The 14873-nt window shown below is 37.1% G+C and overlaps 1 protein-coding gene across 1 annotated transcript; it reads right to left on the bottom strand.

Annotated features, from left to right (window-relative positions):
* Positions 1 to 9315: 9315 nt before the first annotated feature.
* LOC109797746 (importin subunit alpha-1b) lies at positions 9316 to 14463 on the bottom strand. Its single transcript, XM_020357872.3, has 11 exons — positions 14109 to 14463; positions 13638 to 13734; positions 13455 to 13546; positions 13238 to 13369; positions 12715 to 12900; positions 11619 to 11782; positions 11446 to 11524; positions 10657 to 10785; positions 10435 to 10562; positions 9947 to 10328; positions 9316 to 9796 (listed from the first exon to the last, which is right to left on the bottom strand). Exons 1-10 carry the CDS (start codon positions 14322 to 14324, stop codon positions 9950 to 9952), a joined length of 1602 nt encoding a protein of 533 aa, XP_020213461.1. The 5' UTR covers positions 14325 to 14463; the 3' UTR covers positions 9316 to 9796; positions 9947 to 9949.
* Between the last annotated feature and the right edge of the window lie 410 nt (positions 14464 to 14873).

Raw genomic sequence — 14873 nt, 5'->3', positions numbered from 1 at the left:
AGGTTAGTGGAAATTTCAAGACTACACTAACAATATATAATAATCTCATTAATACAACCTTCCTCATTGGTTGGACAGATTTCATTATGCATAACCATATCTTAGAGATGAGCCCAACACAAATAGGATCATCATTAATCTGGGACCAAAATATCTTATCAATTCTAAATTTATCACTATTACTTTTCTCCATATATATCCCCTTCCAATTCAAATGAAAACGCGTACAAAATCATCGTGCCTGCACAAAATTATAAAACAACTTTTTTAATTAAACACTTCGATTTTTAATTTTATCCTAATTAAATTCTTAAACTTTATCTTACTTGCAAATTATTTTTAAAAAATCATTTGAACTGTTCCTTAAATTTCATGTTTTTATAATAATTTTATTTCATCCTTGAACTTACCATTTACCTTATTCGTTACAATTCATTTTTCATAATTTTATTTCAATGAACTATCTTTAAAGGCTTTTAATTATTTTAATACATTACTTTCAATTCAATATTATATTCATCATGTAATATAGTAATTATTTTAATACATTACTTTTAATTATATTCAAGGATCTCCCTGTTGGATACTAGCTATCTGCACTACGAGAATGTTGTGATTGGAACTGTCTTGACTACACTTCATGCTGGAAGTGTCGTCCTGACATTGTTCCCCAATTACAATGTTAGCTTAAGAGACCTCACTGTACCAGAGAGACTAAAGGTCCAAGTCCAGATAACCGGAGCTGCCCAGACCGCTGATGCTGTTTGTACTACTCTCCACTACCAAATCATATATAGGCTACAGACCCATGCAGTCAATTTGGCCTGAAGACGCAATCAGCTTACAACATTCTGATAAATCCAGACAAGGCAGAATTTTTATTCTGGACTTTATTAGAATGGTTTTCACCTCTCCCATGGTGGAGAAGTGAGTTAAAAAAGGTTCTTGATTTCCAAAAGAATCAAATGGGGAAAAGCAAAAAACAATGTGAGTCTTTAACTTCTATAGCCATCATCAGTCGCCCTTATTTCCAGAAACCAACAGGACAACTATGGTCTAAAAATGAAGCTTATTTCTGGGGAACTTTTGAGACATATCCACCAGATCAGAGTTACAGGACATAGTTGATCAACCATCTTAAGGAAGCAAAAATCCAACAAAAAATCCAAGGAGAAGCCAGCTCATCCCAAAGTCGGTTCATTCCTACCCAGTCGAGCCATCAGAGTGTCAATACTTTCATGAGCAGAACTGAGTATTACGTGCCTGATGAACAGTTTCAGACAGCTAATGATCTAGGAGAAAACAACGAAGATGATTACTATACTGAATTGATAGACAACTGTTCCGATTCAGATGCATCAGATCCGAATCTTTCTCCTAGTCACGAGCCCATTATCAAAAGGAACTAATAATGAGAATCTACTTTTCATACTGTCTGCCCTCTTGTCTGCCATAAAAAATAAGTGTGTATGACAGCTTGTATTTTATATGAGTCATGACCATGTAGGTCCTCTGTTTGTACCCGTTCCTATCGTCTGAGTCATAATAGTTTGTCTAGTTGTGTGAGTCATACCCCACGAGGGTTCTTTACTGTATTTAGCTTTTAGGGAGCCAATCAGGATTGGCCATGTGTAAAATCCTTGTTGTTTGTAAGCCTCATAAGATCCCCTCCGAGTTTATATAAGGGGGTTCTCTTTCAGTTTGTAACCAAGTCAAGTTTACAATAAAATTCTCTTGTGTGTTTATTACTCATGGATTGCTAAACCTCTCTTCCTCTCTTTCGAAAACTCTTGATCCTATTATAGTATTATGTTCTCGGTGGTACATGGTTGAGCAAGTATGTTCTGTACTCGCCTCTTTAAGAGGATCTTGTACAACAGAACGCTATGAACCATTGATCCAGTATTTTCCGATCCTTAGGATTTATGATTAATTTGTTAAATATAAGACAGAGGCTGAAATGACCTCGGCGAAGGATGCCGAATAAGTAAGCAAGTTCTTATATTTTGATAAATGAGTCATAAGTCTCAAAGGCTCTCGGCCATATTGGTATCAGAGCCTAACAATCTCAAATACTGAGGCCATAATACTATCTTAGAGGACAGAGTGAGTAGAAGAGAGATTTTACTACCATGAAAAAATCTACTTCAGACACTCAACCCGCCTTCCTAAACACCTCCTTATCTTTACCCAACCATGTCTCTAGAACTCTAGCACCAAAGATCGAAAACCTAGTTGAATTTTCATATGTCCCCGAAGATGCTCAGATCTCTGAGAGCACTGCCCCCCTTCTAAGTCCATATAATATATTCAAACGCCAAAGATCTACTCTTAGATCTATTAGACAGTTGGTCAGAACCTCTCGTCCACATGAAAAGGAATACGTTCAATCTTCTAAGATGGAACAGTGTTCTTTGATGGCCACTTATGAGGAGCAGTATGTTACTATTGAGATCCCAAAGGAACTCATCCGACACTGGAGGACCGATGGATACACCCACCTTCACTACGGGGCCATTAGGTTGATGCTCACACTCCATGGGAGACGAGGACTTCCTGTCTCCTCAAGCATCTCCCTGTTGGATACTAGCTATCTGCACTACGAGAATGCTGTGATTGGTACGGTCTTGACTACACTTCATGCTGGAAGTGTCGTCCTGACATTGTTCCCCAATTACAATGTTAGCTTAAGAGACCCCACTGTACCAGAGAGACTAAAGGTCTAAGTCCAGATAACCGGAGCTGCCCAGACCGCTGATGATGTTTGTGCTACTCTCCACTACCAAATCATATATAGGCTACAGACCCATGCAGTCAATTTCGCCTTACCCAGCAGCAATGATAGTGCCTTGTTTGTTCTTGCAAACCAGGCAGAAGAAAGTCCATCGATTGTCCAGGTTCCCAGGAATATCTCCAGGGAACAGCTGAAGGAGATCATCCCATTACAATGGGTGACAAATTATGAGAATCTCCACAAGCACCATGGCAAGCCAATCCAAACGGATCAAGCAACTTTCATAAGATCCGTCGACGGAACGGTCAGAACAATCTTTCAACAACCTGAGAAAGCCTCAGGTCCAATTTTTCAAACAATGATGTTAGAACCCTTCGTCAAGGAAAAAAGAATTCCCATCTTTGCGGTACATGCAGATGGGAGAGAGATCTATACCGATCGAATCAACGGTCACTTCATCTGGGATGTTGCCCCAGAAATGTGCGATCCTGAGTGCGATTGCTGGATGCACTCAGGAGACACCAGTGAAGAAGAAGATAGTGAATCAGATAGTGACTAAAGTGACGATGAGGAGTGGAATACACCCTGTAAGTCACCACCTCGACCTAACAGGAGGCCAGATTCACAGAATAAGTCTTCTTTCAACAAACAGACCAATCAACGAAGCAGATCTTCTTACAGCATGATCTCACCAAGGTGTTCAGATGAGGTGAAAAGGTTTTCTCCTCCTACACCTAAACCAGTACCATGCTTCATGTTTTCTGAAGCAAACAAAGATGTAGAATTTCCTCCTCTGGAAAGAAAAATAAACCCTAATACGAGTTCTACCAAACCCACCATCATTCCTTCGGAGATTGGTACTGACAGAAAGCCAAAGGTACTAAGTCAGGCAGAAGAAGTTCTCAACTGGCAAACTGAAAACGCTCAAGCACAGAACTCCTTGCTGAAAAAGATTGATGACAAGGTTACAAAAATGTCAAGCAGTATGCAAAAATCAGAAAACAAGCTGGATTATCTCTCATCCAAGATGAAGACATACTACCAAAAGTTAACTGCTGACATTTCCAGACTGAAGAATGAAATAAAGAATATTCCATTTGGTGCAGCACTAAATGAAAAGGATCGAGAAATCGGGAGTTTAAAAGCTCAACTCTTCCAATTAGAAGGACAAATAGAACAAAAGAAAAAGGCTTTACAGCCTCAGCCAGTTGCTGTAGATCCTTACGCATTCTTGCACCCTCCTGCACCTGTGTCTCATTCTCTGTTCAAGACACAATCCGTCTCATGGTCTAAACCTGAAAGACCACATTACAACATTCCTACTGCCTCTGCAAATTGGCAATGGCGAAAGACACAATCCAGTTCACAAAAAATCTCTAAATCAATAGAAGATGACTCCAAATCTTCTACCCCGGTTTCGTCACCAAAAAGGCACGATACTGGAAAGGGTCATTACTTTCAAGACTCACAAGACCCTTACTCTCAGATGATGATCAAGGAGGATGAACAACTTGCTATTCTAGAATCTTCTGTAAACACTAGATCAGAAGATGATCTTCTCACAAATTTATCTAACGAAGATTCCATTACTACAGCTTCATCAGAAGCACAATTAGCAGATCTCTTTGTTTTAATGGCATCTACTGGACCAGATCCTATTTATGAATCCCCTGATGAGAGCCCAATACAGAGTCCTAGAAATAGGACCGCTAAACCAACTAGGGGACCTTGGTTCACCCTTGATGATGTTGACCCAAGTCAATGGAGATCTCGGCTAATTGAATTTAGAGCTTGGCTAGACACCAGGTTTATGAAAGGAGATACTGAATCCTACAAGATCATTGAAGAATTTGAATGTAGGATGACTAGCATCCTAAAAGAATGGTATGCTAATTTAGGTCCAATCGGTCAAAACACATTTCATGAGCTGGGAAATACAGCTGCTGTCCTAGGTGCACTCCACGAAGAATTCATAAGAGATGGAGCTCTCACAAACAGAAAAATCAGACAATAATTCTTTGAGATGAAGTGTTGTTCTCTTAAACTAAAGGATCTTGATAAGCATTATTTAAGGATGCTTAAAAGATTCTATCTTCTTAATGGTATGAATGATCCGAGCTTGAAAAGCACCTATGTTAGCTCACTTCCTACAGAAATCCAGCCAGAACTTGCTAGAATGGATGCTGCCATGAATAAAGATTTTATAGGCCTAACAATGGGTCGAATCCATCAGATGACCCAAGAGGCTGTAGACAAGCTTTGCCGACAACATGAATACTTCTCAAATATGCTGAAAGATAAAGGAAAGTATGCCAAAGCTTGCCGAAAACCCTTCTTGGAGATCAAATGCAAAGACAAGGACCGATGCCACTGTTCAAAGAAAAAATTCAAAGGCAAGAAGTTCAAATCTCATTTCAAGAAGAAGAAGTATAAGAAACCTTATAGGTTTTTTAAGAAAAAAGAAATTCGTGAGAAAAATCCAGGGCAAAGATGTTACATCTGTGGCAAAAGAGGACATTTTGCTAAGTCCTGTCCAAATAAAGCTCAAAAGGCCATAAAGATGATTACATCTTTACATCTGAATGATAGGGATGAAGTAGAATCCCTTTACTCTGAACAAAGTTCTGCAGATGAAGATACTGTATTTGCTCTACAAGATTCTTTCTCAGACAACTCTAGTAGTGATACAGATGACTATAGCCAAGAGGAAGATTCAGTCCCAATCTTTGTTGTTGATCAATGAGATAGTATGACAACTGTTGTTCCTTCACACCCCAATGTGAAAATTGAAATCCTACCATCTAAGTATGAGAAACCTATTAAGGTTATAGGTTTTCTTGATACAGGTGCTTCTAAGACTATGATGAATCCAGAAATCTTGCCACCACATTTCTGGAAAAAAGAAGATACCTTCTTCATAGCAGCTGACGGAAAAATCTACAAATCAGAAGTCATTTCACGAGCACCAGTAGGCATCCGCATTTCAGAGATTGCATAATTTGGTCCAAAGTCGTTGGGACTAAATTCCCTAACAAAGATATCTTAATTGGAATGGATGTTTTCACTCAAGCACACAAGCTACTCATCCATCCAACTGGACTCAGATTCAAAGGAGAATTTAAGCCTTTCGTGCCAACCAGTAAGTTGTACTCTCTTTCTGAAGCTCCACCAGAATTAGAAGAAATCAAGATACAACTGAGATCTTTATGTTCTGATAATCATAAAGATTTCACCCATCCAAAACCACTCTGGAAAAATCCTGATTTCTTTGTACACCTGCCATTCAAGCTAAATGAGGATGTAAATCCCACAAAAGCTTCTCATCCAGGCATATCTCCATCTGATCTTAAATTAGCCAAACAAGAATGTCAAGAACTGCTCATACAAGGTCTCATTGAACATACGACATCAAATTGGGCGTGCCCAGCCTTCTACGTAGAAAAAAGATCAGAAAGACTCAGAGGAAAGAAAAGATTAGTCGTTGACTACAAGCCTCTCAACCATTTCTTGAAAGATGACAAGTTTCCACTACCCAAGACATCCACTCTGCCTATCTTGCTAAAAGAATCAAAAATCTTCTCTAAATTTGATCTCAAATCCGGATTTTGGCAGTTAGGAGTTGATCCCAGTGAAAGGCACAAGACAGCTTTCTGCATACCCAATGCATAGTATCAATGGACTGTCCTACCTTTCGGCTTAAAGGTAGCACCACCACTATTCCAGAAAGCAATAACAAAGATACTTGAACCACTCTTAGATAATGCTATCATCTACATAGATGATATTCTCTTATTCTCCAAAGACATGGAGAGTCACAAAAAGCTTTTAAGCCAATTCCTGGAAAGAGCAAACTTGTATGGTATCATGTTCTCAGAAAAGAAGATACAGTTAGCCCAATAGGAAATTGACTAAATGGGGATGAAATTCTCTCAAGGAACTTATCAACCTCAACCTCATATTGCTGAAGAGTTACTTAACTTTCCTGAAGAAAATCTATCTGTCAAACAGATCCAACAGTTCCTTTGAATCATAAACTACATCAGAGATTTCATTCCGAAAGTTGCTAGATACACAAGCCCTCTCTCAAAACTGTTGAAGAAAGATCCCCCTCAATGGGGACCAGAACAAACCAAAGCTGTCCAAGAAATAAAAAAGATTGCACAGAATCCTCCTGCATTAAGATCCCAGGAGATGGGAAAAAAATCCTCCAGACAGATGCAAGTGATCATTATTGGGGTGCCGTTTTCATTGAAGAAGTAGACGGAAAAAGGTTATATTGTGGGCATGCTAATGGACAATTCAAAGAAGCAGAAAAACAATAGCACACCACCTACAAAGAAGCACTGGCTATGAAGAATGGAATCAAGAAGTTTGATTTCCACCTACGAGGATATAAAAATAGCTTTCCATTAATCTTTATGGTGAAACCATTACCTGATACTGCAAAAACAAAAAAGCTATATCCTCCTGGTTTTAAACCTAATAGTCCTGAAGAAATTATCCACTTCGTTGAAGCTCATTATTTTTATTATCTTCATGAGACTTTAAAGTTTAAAATCGTCCCTCCATCTATGTTTGATCCAACAGAAGACCATCCTGGAATTTTTGAATTATTCTGTGAAATTGGTTGGAATTTGTGTGAACCAACTCTTTGGGCCTTATGGTGTAAAACTGTCCAACCAGTACTTTTATTAATTAATTTTTTTCCCAAGGCTTTGCTTCTTACATAGCTATTCACACCAACTCAGAAGCTGAATAATAGTAATATTAAATATAGAAAAATAAATAAATAAATAAATAAATAAAACACCTTAATGAATTTTACTTGAATTCTCATGCGATCCAGTGCGAAGGATCCATGGTTAATTGGTTATAATTACTAATTAGCGCTGGCAATTCACAATCGTACAGATCCAAGATCTGTCTAGATCCAATGCTTTGGGGTCTATTTAGATTTTGAATAAAAACTGGTTTCATAAAATTGATTTTAAGAAAAATAATTATATTTTTAATTCTAAAAATAAGTTAATAATAAATATCAATGTAAATTTTTTAATACAGTACAAAAAATCATCTAATATTAATTCAACTCAATTAAATTTGAATCTAAAATAAATTCTCCAACATAAAATCCGTTATAATCACAATTTTAACCTGATTTTTTATTGTAAATCGTAAAGTCCATGAGATCAATTACCAGTTTGGGGTAGTCAAGGTAAAGCTCCTTAAATCTACGGTCTACTGAAGAGAGTAGAGGAGCTGTCGAAAACATTTCGAAGTTGGAAGAGTAAGCAAAATGACAAGCTATTTTCAGGGCGATTTTAGCAATTTAGAAAAGGAGGCAATGGCTATTTATATGATAGTAATGGCGATTTTAGCAATTCAGTTATATGATAGTTTTATTTTAAATAGTTTTAGTGAACATCTTTCACTTGTTCAATCAATCAACACAGCAATGCAGGGGTCCAAATCGATTTTGACTATACCTGATGACTGAACTGAGACATGAGACAACAGCTTAAACACTATTACACGAAAGGGACCGTTGAATAAGCCTGTGAAGAGCCACGCCAAGAATGAGCTTGAGGAAAGCATGCCACAGGTGACAGGTCCTTCACTGGCTCGGATCACATACATGATCAAAGGCAGATCCTCTCCTGCTGTACTGCATCTCCAGCAAAAAAAAAATTACAAGGAAAAGCAGCGTGGCAATGAAAAAGTGAATTAAAAATATAATAAAAAATTAGAAAGACTGCTGGAGAGGCGATGGAAATAACTATGCTGGAAAGATCCAAATCCAATTTTATCAAAAACGATTATTTCGAGTTTTTATCTTTTACACAGAATAAATAAACATCCAAAATTCTTATTAAAGGACATCAAAATAATGAAAAAGACAGGCTCCACATTAAGAGCTTATATTTTTGTAAATTTTACATTTTTAAAATAATTAAAACTCATTAAGAGAAAGCTATACTGATAATACATTAAACAAAATCGTAATACCAAAAGCACGTGCCTGAGTAATTCGTTAAGGCATAATAAGCAAAAGAGATCGAATACTGGCGGTGGATCTCTGCTATTTTTCCTATTGCTGACATCATCTTAAGCATCCAAGTTTTAAATTAAACTCCTCAAATCTAAAACATTAATTAAACATATTTGAAGACACAATTTTTTAACGACGGAATGGATTACAAAAACTATTTCTCAATCAACGAATTAGCACCAGTTTATAAGGAATTCAGCGTCATTTTTAAAAAAAAAACACACTTCTATCCCTAAAAATGACTTACATTCCAAATCAGATTCTACATGTTTAGTTCCCCAAGCATATCATACATGAGAATATCGAATGCTAGAAATTGACACCGACAGTTTCTTCTTCAAATCAACATAACTATCCATTTATACGTTCCATCGAAGGCCACGAGTAGTTAGAAATATGAAGCAATGTTCAAAGCAAATAAAGGCAATCTGATACACAAAACGAGTGCAAATGAGATAAAATGCATGGATGAGAGAACAAAGTGGTGCAAGACCTATCCCGTACCAGATCAGTAAACATTACATACCGAGCCTGAAAGGAACCTAGAGAACATAATGAATAGAATTTCATGGTAAAATTCAAAAAAGCTTACAAAGAAAGATGTAAAATAAAAACTCCATCTAGTAACTAAACATAGATAAAAGATAGTAGCATTCGGTATTTGCCAAAACATCCAAAATCTCGTGTGGTACTTAATGAATCCAATCTATGACAGAAAAAAATTAGCGAAAATCAACAATTCTATAAAAGCCAAGTCACTCGGAAAGATCTCTTGGCAGAAAGCAAACTCTAGTATATATAGCCCTAAAATGGCAAAGAAAATCAAGCCACAACCATCTGTTCCCATAATGTATGTAAAACCAGCCATTTCAAAAACCCAAGCCGGTCCAGCAACCCTCTATTTACCAAGGCTGAACCTTGCAGGAACCAAGGACAATGCAAAGACATTGACTTGACCACCAAATGTTGGACTGTCAAACTGGAGGACTTTACAGATAGACCAGCCAAAACTCCTGCAGTTAACAAAATTCAAAATAATGTCCACTTAATAAAGGAAACCAGAATGTAAACCGGAAAACTTTACTAGTTCCAATAAAGAATTTGCAGAGAAAAAATAACAAGGAAAAATAAAACATAAAATTATCTTAGTAAAGCATGAATACCTTTTAATTAAAGTTGAATCCTCCCGACGGCACAGTAGGAACTCCAGGGCCACCAAAGTTAAACCCTGATTGAGGAGCAACATCCCCTGGAGGCATAGTCTCATCATCTTCCTCGATCCAGTATGTCTCAAGAATCTTCACTGACTTTTCATAAATCTCCGTGTTATCATGACTCTGGAGGTTCTCAATTTTCTCCAAACCCTCCGCATCATCAATCATTTGGGCATATAGATTCACACCATCAGTATTGCTAATATTTTTCTCAGTTTCTCCTACCTTCAAGATGTTTTCAAGCCCTTCCAGACAAACATTAACAATCCTTGGATCAGGACATATTAGAAGATCACACAAGGGCTTAATACACCCTTGACATACCAGGTACCTGTCAACCAAGGAAAAAGATTCATAATCTTTGAAGGAAAAAAGTTATACTTGCAACACAAAAATAATCTCAAAGGAACATTCTAAACTCAAGAATCTCTCCATACTTCAATTGTTCATTAGATCCACCCGAAGTAGCATTTGAGATAGCCCAAGCAGCCTCTTTTTTTATATCAAACTCAGCATTTTGAAGCAAGTGGACTAAAGGAGGAATTATGTTGGCCTCAATTACATCCTGTGGATTGTCAGAAATTAAAACACAAAGAAAACACGTAAATTTTAACTACCATAAATGCACAATTACAACACAATGAAAATGTAATCTACACCTGAATCTGCTGCTTATTCCCAGCCGTGATGTTTGATATGGTCCAGCATGCTTCCTTCTTTATGCTTTTTTTATAATTATTAGTCAAGAGATTCTGAAGACGAGGAAGAGCTTGATGGTTGATGATGACCTAAGCAAAAAAGAACACAACACAAACAAAAATTATGTGAGTACAAATGCGTATCTATATATAATTAGCTCATCCAAGCAGAAATAGACAGATTCCTCAGAAAAATGGATTCTCTACAGAAAAAGAAGCAACAGAATAGTAATAATAATAAGGATCGGGAGGGAATATTACGGGGGCAAAACAGTATAGTAAATTGGGGGCTTAATCTAGAAATTGTTATATCTGCTGCATTTTTTCTATTCTGGCATCTTTGATTTTGAGCAATATTTTTCTGCTTTGTGAAGGAGATTTCAATCTTGAGTTCAGTTCTGTTTCAACATTATTATCAGTTTGTCAGGAGTTGGGAACTAAGGTCTATTATTGTAGTTAGTTCCAGCCTTCCAGGGGAGTTATGAGGTAAATAAATAGGAGGAGGATGTAAGGGAAGAGCATTCGGTCTTCTATCATTTGAGAGTTGAGTTTTGCCCTTTCCAAAAGGAGAAATCCTTTGTGAAGGGGAAACCCTTGAAAGAGGGATCTCCTATTTTCTTTTGACTTAATTCAGTAAAATAATTCTCTTTCTTATATATATTACGGGTTCCTGCCTAATAAAAAATTGTAACCTGCATACCAAGTAGCTAACAAAAAGAACCATGAGAAATTCATGAACTAAATTAATACCTGTGTCTGCACATCATCTCCAGTAACAATATTTCCAACAGTACGAAGAGCAGGAATAAGTACTGAAGGGGATGGGTGCCTGAACAAGTAAAATAATATTTAGAATTTGACAGAAGAACACTGCAATGCATGCATTTTACTGTAAATTCATATTTTAGATTCAGAATACTCACATTAGAAGCTCAATAAGCCGGGTACAAACACCAGCGTCAATTACACCTTGAATTTTGTCATTTGTACCATCAGAAAGATATGAAAGTGCCCAACAGGAATCAGTCAATACTTCCTCATCATTTGAATGGATAAGACTGGCAAGAGCAGGAAGTGCAGGTTTAACCTGTAAAAAAGAATAATAAGAATCAATTAATACTGGGTCATAACAGAGCCAGCAAAACAAAACTGGGAAAACCAACTTGCATTTGCTTCACATATTGGCATACAATACGTTTACAATACTTGTATATTTGTTTTGGTCCCCTTAAAAAAATTTTAGATCCTGGCGCTAGGGCTTCATTGTTGAGGGATAATGTGGTTAACAGGAATGAGATAACAGGTCTCATGTTTCTTAAATAACAAATCAAAATAAATATCTTCCAATATAAGAGGTACCTATATCAAAAGATTACAATTTTATAGGGACAGAAACAATAGTATGTTTTATGCAATACTTGTTACTTGTACATTTACATACCTATATGAATATCCTACATGTACTGCATCCTATATATTTTAAGAATAATCATATCACCATAGGATATACATACATATCCAATACACATAATGTACATGCATCATATAATACCATTTATGTAGCCAACAATTAGCTCTTCCAAGCCTTTTAATCAGAGTAGTGTAATTTACAACAGTTAAGTGTGCCTATTACTCGTTCAATAATATAGCTTTTATGAGCAAATGATAAAATTTAATCGACTATAACTGCCACAGAGGAAATACAAGATAGCACACTACAGTTTACTAATATATCTATATAAAAGACAAGAAAAATGTTATTTCATAGAAAATGAAGAATAAAAAGCTAAAAGAAGCTGCTCATCAGATTAAAGTAAAAACTCTAAAAGAATTCAATATCGACAAGAACATAACATTTTACTCTGGTGCAGATACAAGATGTTATTCAACAAGAAAATTCCAATGAACAAAACAAGTAAGAAGGGTTCGATTTCATTTTTCCATGGAAGAGCATTCAGCAACAAATAGGAAGCTACCAAAACTTCTTTATTTCTGATAACACAATGCAGAACTTCATACCTGATCAAAATGAGGCTGAGGCTTTCCCCTGCAGAAATTTGATAGTGTCCAAGTAGCATTTCTCAGCATAGAAAGCTTGGCATGCTCATTCAATTGTGTCAACAGAGGAAGCAAGGCTCCATGACCGAGAACAAGATCACGGCATCTGGGTGAATCTCCAGCAACGTTTCCTAATGCCCACACAGCCTGATTGTCTCCAAAACACAGAAAATGTGTTAAACTTTAAATGAAATATAACTGCTGGGTACTGTCATCCTTCTCATTAATATTGTCGGCTAAAAGTTAACAAATAATAACACTTGGATGCACAGTCACTGAATTCACCCCACTTACATGCACATGCACATGCACAAACATACAAACATTATACCAGGAAATAGCGTACCATCCAACTCCAAAATAAACATAAAGAAACACATTTTCTGGTTAAACAACGTAGAAAAAAAGATTGTTCTCCACATTTTAAGAATGCGTATACTTTTTACCAATAGACAAAAAATATGAAAAGACACATGAAATATACCTGTTCACGGACATCTTCACTGGGAGAACCAAGGAGCTTTACAAAAATTGGGACAGCACCGTGATCAATTACCACCTTAGTGTTTTCAGATGTTCCAGAAGCTATATTTGTCAATGCCCAAGCTGCCTCAAACTACAACATACATTAAACACCGGCAAGGCAATATATAAGAAGAGGTAAATATTTATCACAAAGTAAAACAAGGCAGATAACAAACCTGCAGCTGAGGAAAATCTTCCCTCATCAAGAACTCAACAAAGCGTGGAACTACACCAGCTTGAATAACCTCCTCAATTGGTGGGCTACGTTCTGGCAAGACATAAACAGAGTTCATCAATGATCATTTGACATCCATAAACCAAAAGGTGAAAACAAAAAATGCCATAGACCATTATCTAACCAATTGAAAGCAACTTCCGAAACTGGGTTGTGGCCTCAAACTGCTTGCTACCGTCATCAGACCACACACTTGCAACCATGGCTGGCAGGAGTTCCAACTGCAGCAAGACAGAAAAACAACCACGTTTCATTAAGCTTCAACTTATTTCTGGTTCGTGCAAATCCAACATAAGTACATAACAACAATCAAATTTTAAGGCCTCATATAGGTAAGTACAGCACGACACATCAAGAGCAAGAGAAGATAAATTGTTCCACGTTTCTTAACCAACGCATTAGGCGTAACTCTTTCAATAAACAAACACGAACGCAACACAAACTCAATCAAAAACCAGAGTCCTACTTGGACAGTTAAATTCTTAACATAATCACTTATCCATGTTGGCGGAGTGAGATTTGAATAGAGGCAAAGTATTATATATAAACGAATAAACAGCAAGTGAACTCTATTCAAAAGATTATCATAATTGACCTTCTTCTCTATTACAGTAGAGTGAACTGATGCAGACATGGACTGAGATTGCAGACCCTCGCGTCTCTTCTTCTGCAAGCTCTCTTCCCTACGGTTCTTTCGGATCTCCACCATGGTGTCCTCTCGCCGACGGCGACCTTCATCGGCGTCCACGGCGACCTTGTACCGGTTCCGACGAACCTCGGTTCTGGCGCTTGCGGAAGGACGATACGACATCGTGCTGAATCGAAGGGGACGGTACGAGGCACCGCACGTTTAATCGGACTGGGAATGGGTAACCGAACCGTAGGGTTTTTGTAGATAGCGATTGAGTTGAGAGAGCGAAGGAATAAAATGGTGAAGAGGGTTTGGGGTTTTATTGTTGGGGAATTTGAAAAGAGGGTTTATGATTGGGGACACAAGTGGACCTGGATCGGCTTGCATTTACGAAAATGCCACTGGTTTTTGAATTTAAAGATGAGGGAAAAAGCTACTTTAATTGGAGGAAAGGTTTCGTACGGCTACCAACGTTTTCGTTTGCATTCCAACAATATTCTTCTGTGATGATTCTCTGCATTGGGCCGGGGCCGGGGCCTGGCCTCGATTAGTTGGCCTGTCGAAATCAACGTTTATTGGCTCATCATATATACACCTCCTTTTTTTTTTTAATTATAAAATATTATAATTTTTAAAATAAAAATTTAATTTTACACTTTTAACTTTCAATTTGTTACTTTCTTCTTCTTATTCACACACTTTTTTTTTTCTCTTTCAATTATTACATGC

The sequence above is a fragment of the Cajanus cajan genome, chromosome 6 (genome assembly GCF_000230855.2).
Source record: "Cajanus cajan strain Asha chromosome 6, NIPB_CcT2T_4, whole genome shotgun sequence".
Classification (NCBI taxonomy): Eukaryota; Viridiplantae; Streptophyta; class Magnoliopsida; order Fabales; family Fabaceae; genus Cajanus; species Cajanus cajan.
This window is presented reverse-complemented; position numbering and strand designations above follow the sequence as displayed.

Excerpts from the sequence above, each read along its gene's own strand:
- LOC109797746 (XM_020357872.3), bottom strand. The coding sequence starts at position 14,324 with ATGTCGTATCGTCCTTCCGCAAGCGCCAGAACCGAGGTTCGTCGGAAC. Across the intron at positions 10,786-11,445 it reads GAGATGATGTGCAGACACAG|GTCATCATCAACCATCAAGC; the intron begins GTATTAATTTAG and ends TTTTTTGCTTAG. Across the intron at positions 10,563-10,656 it reads GGAATAAGCAGCAGATTCAG|GATGTAATTGAGGCCAACAT; the intron begins GTGTAGATTACA and ends GACAATCCACAG.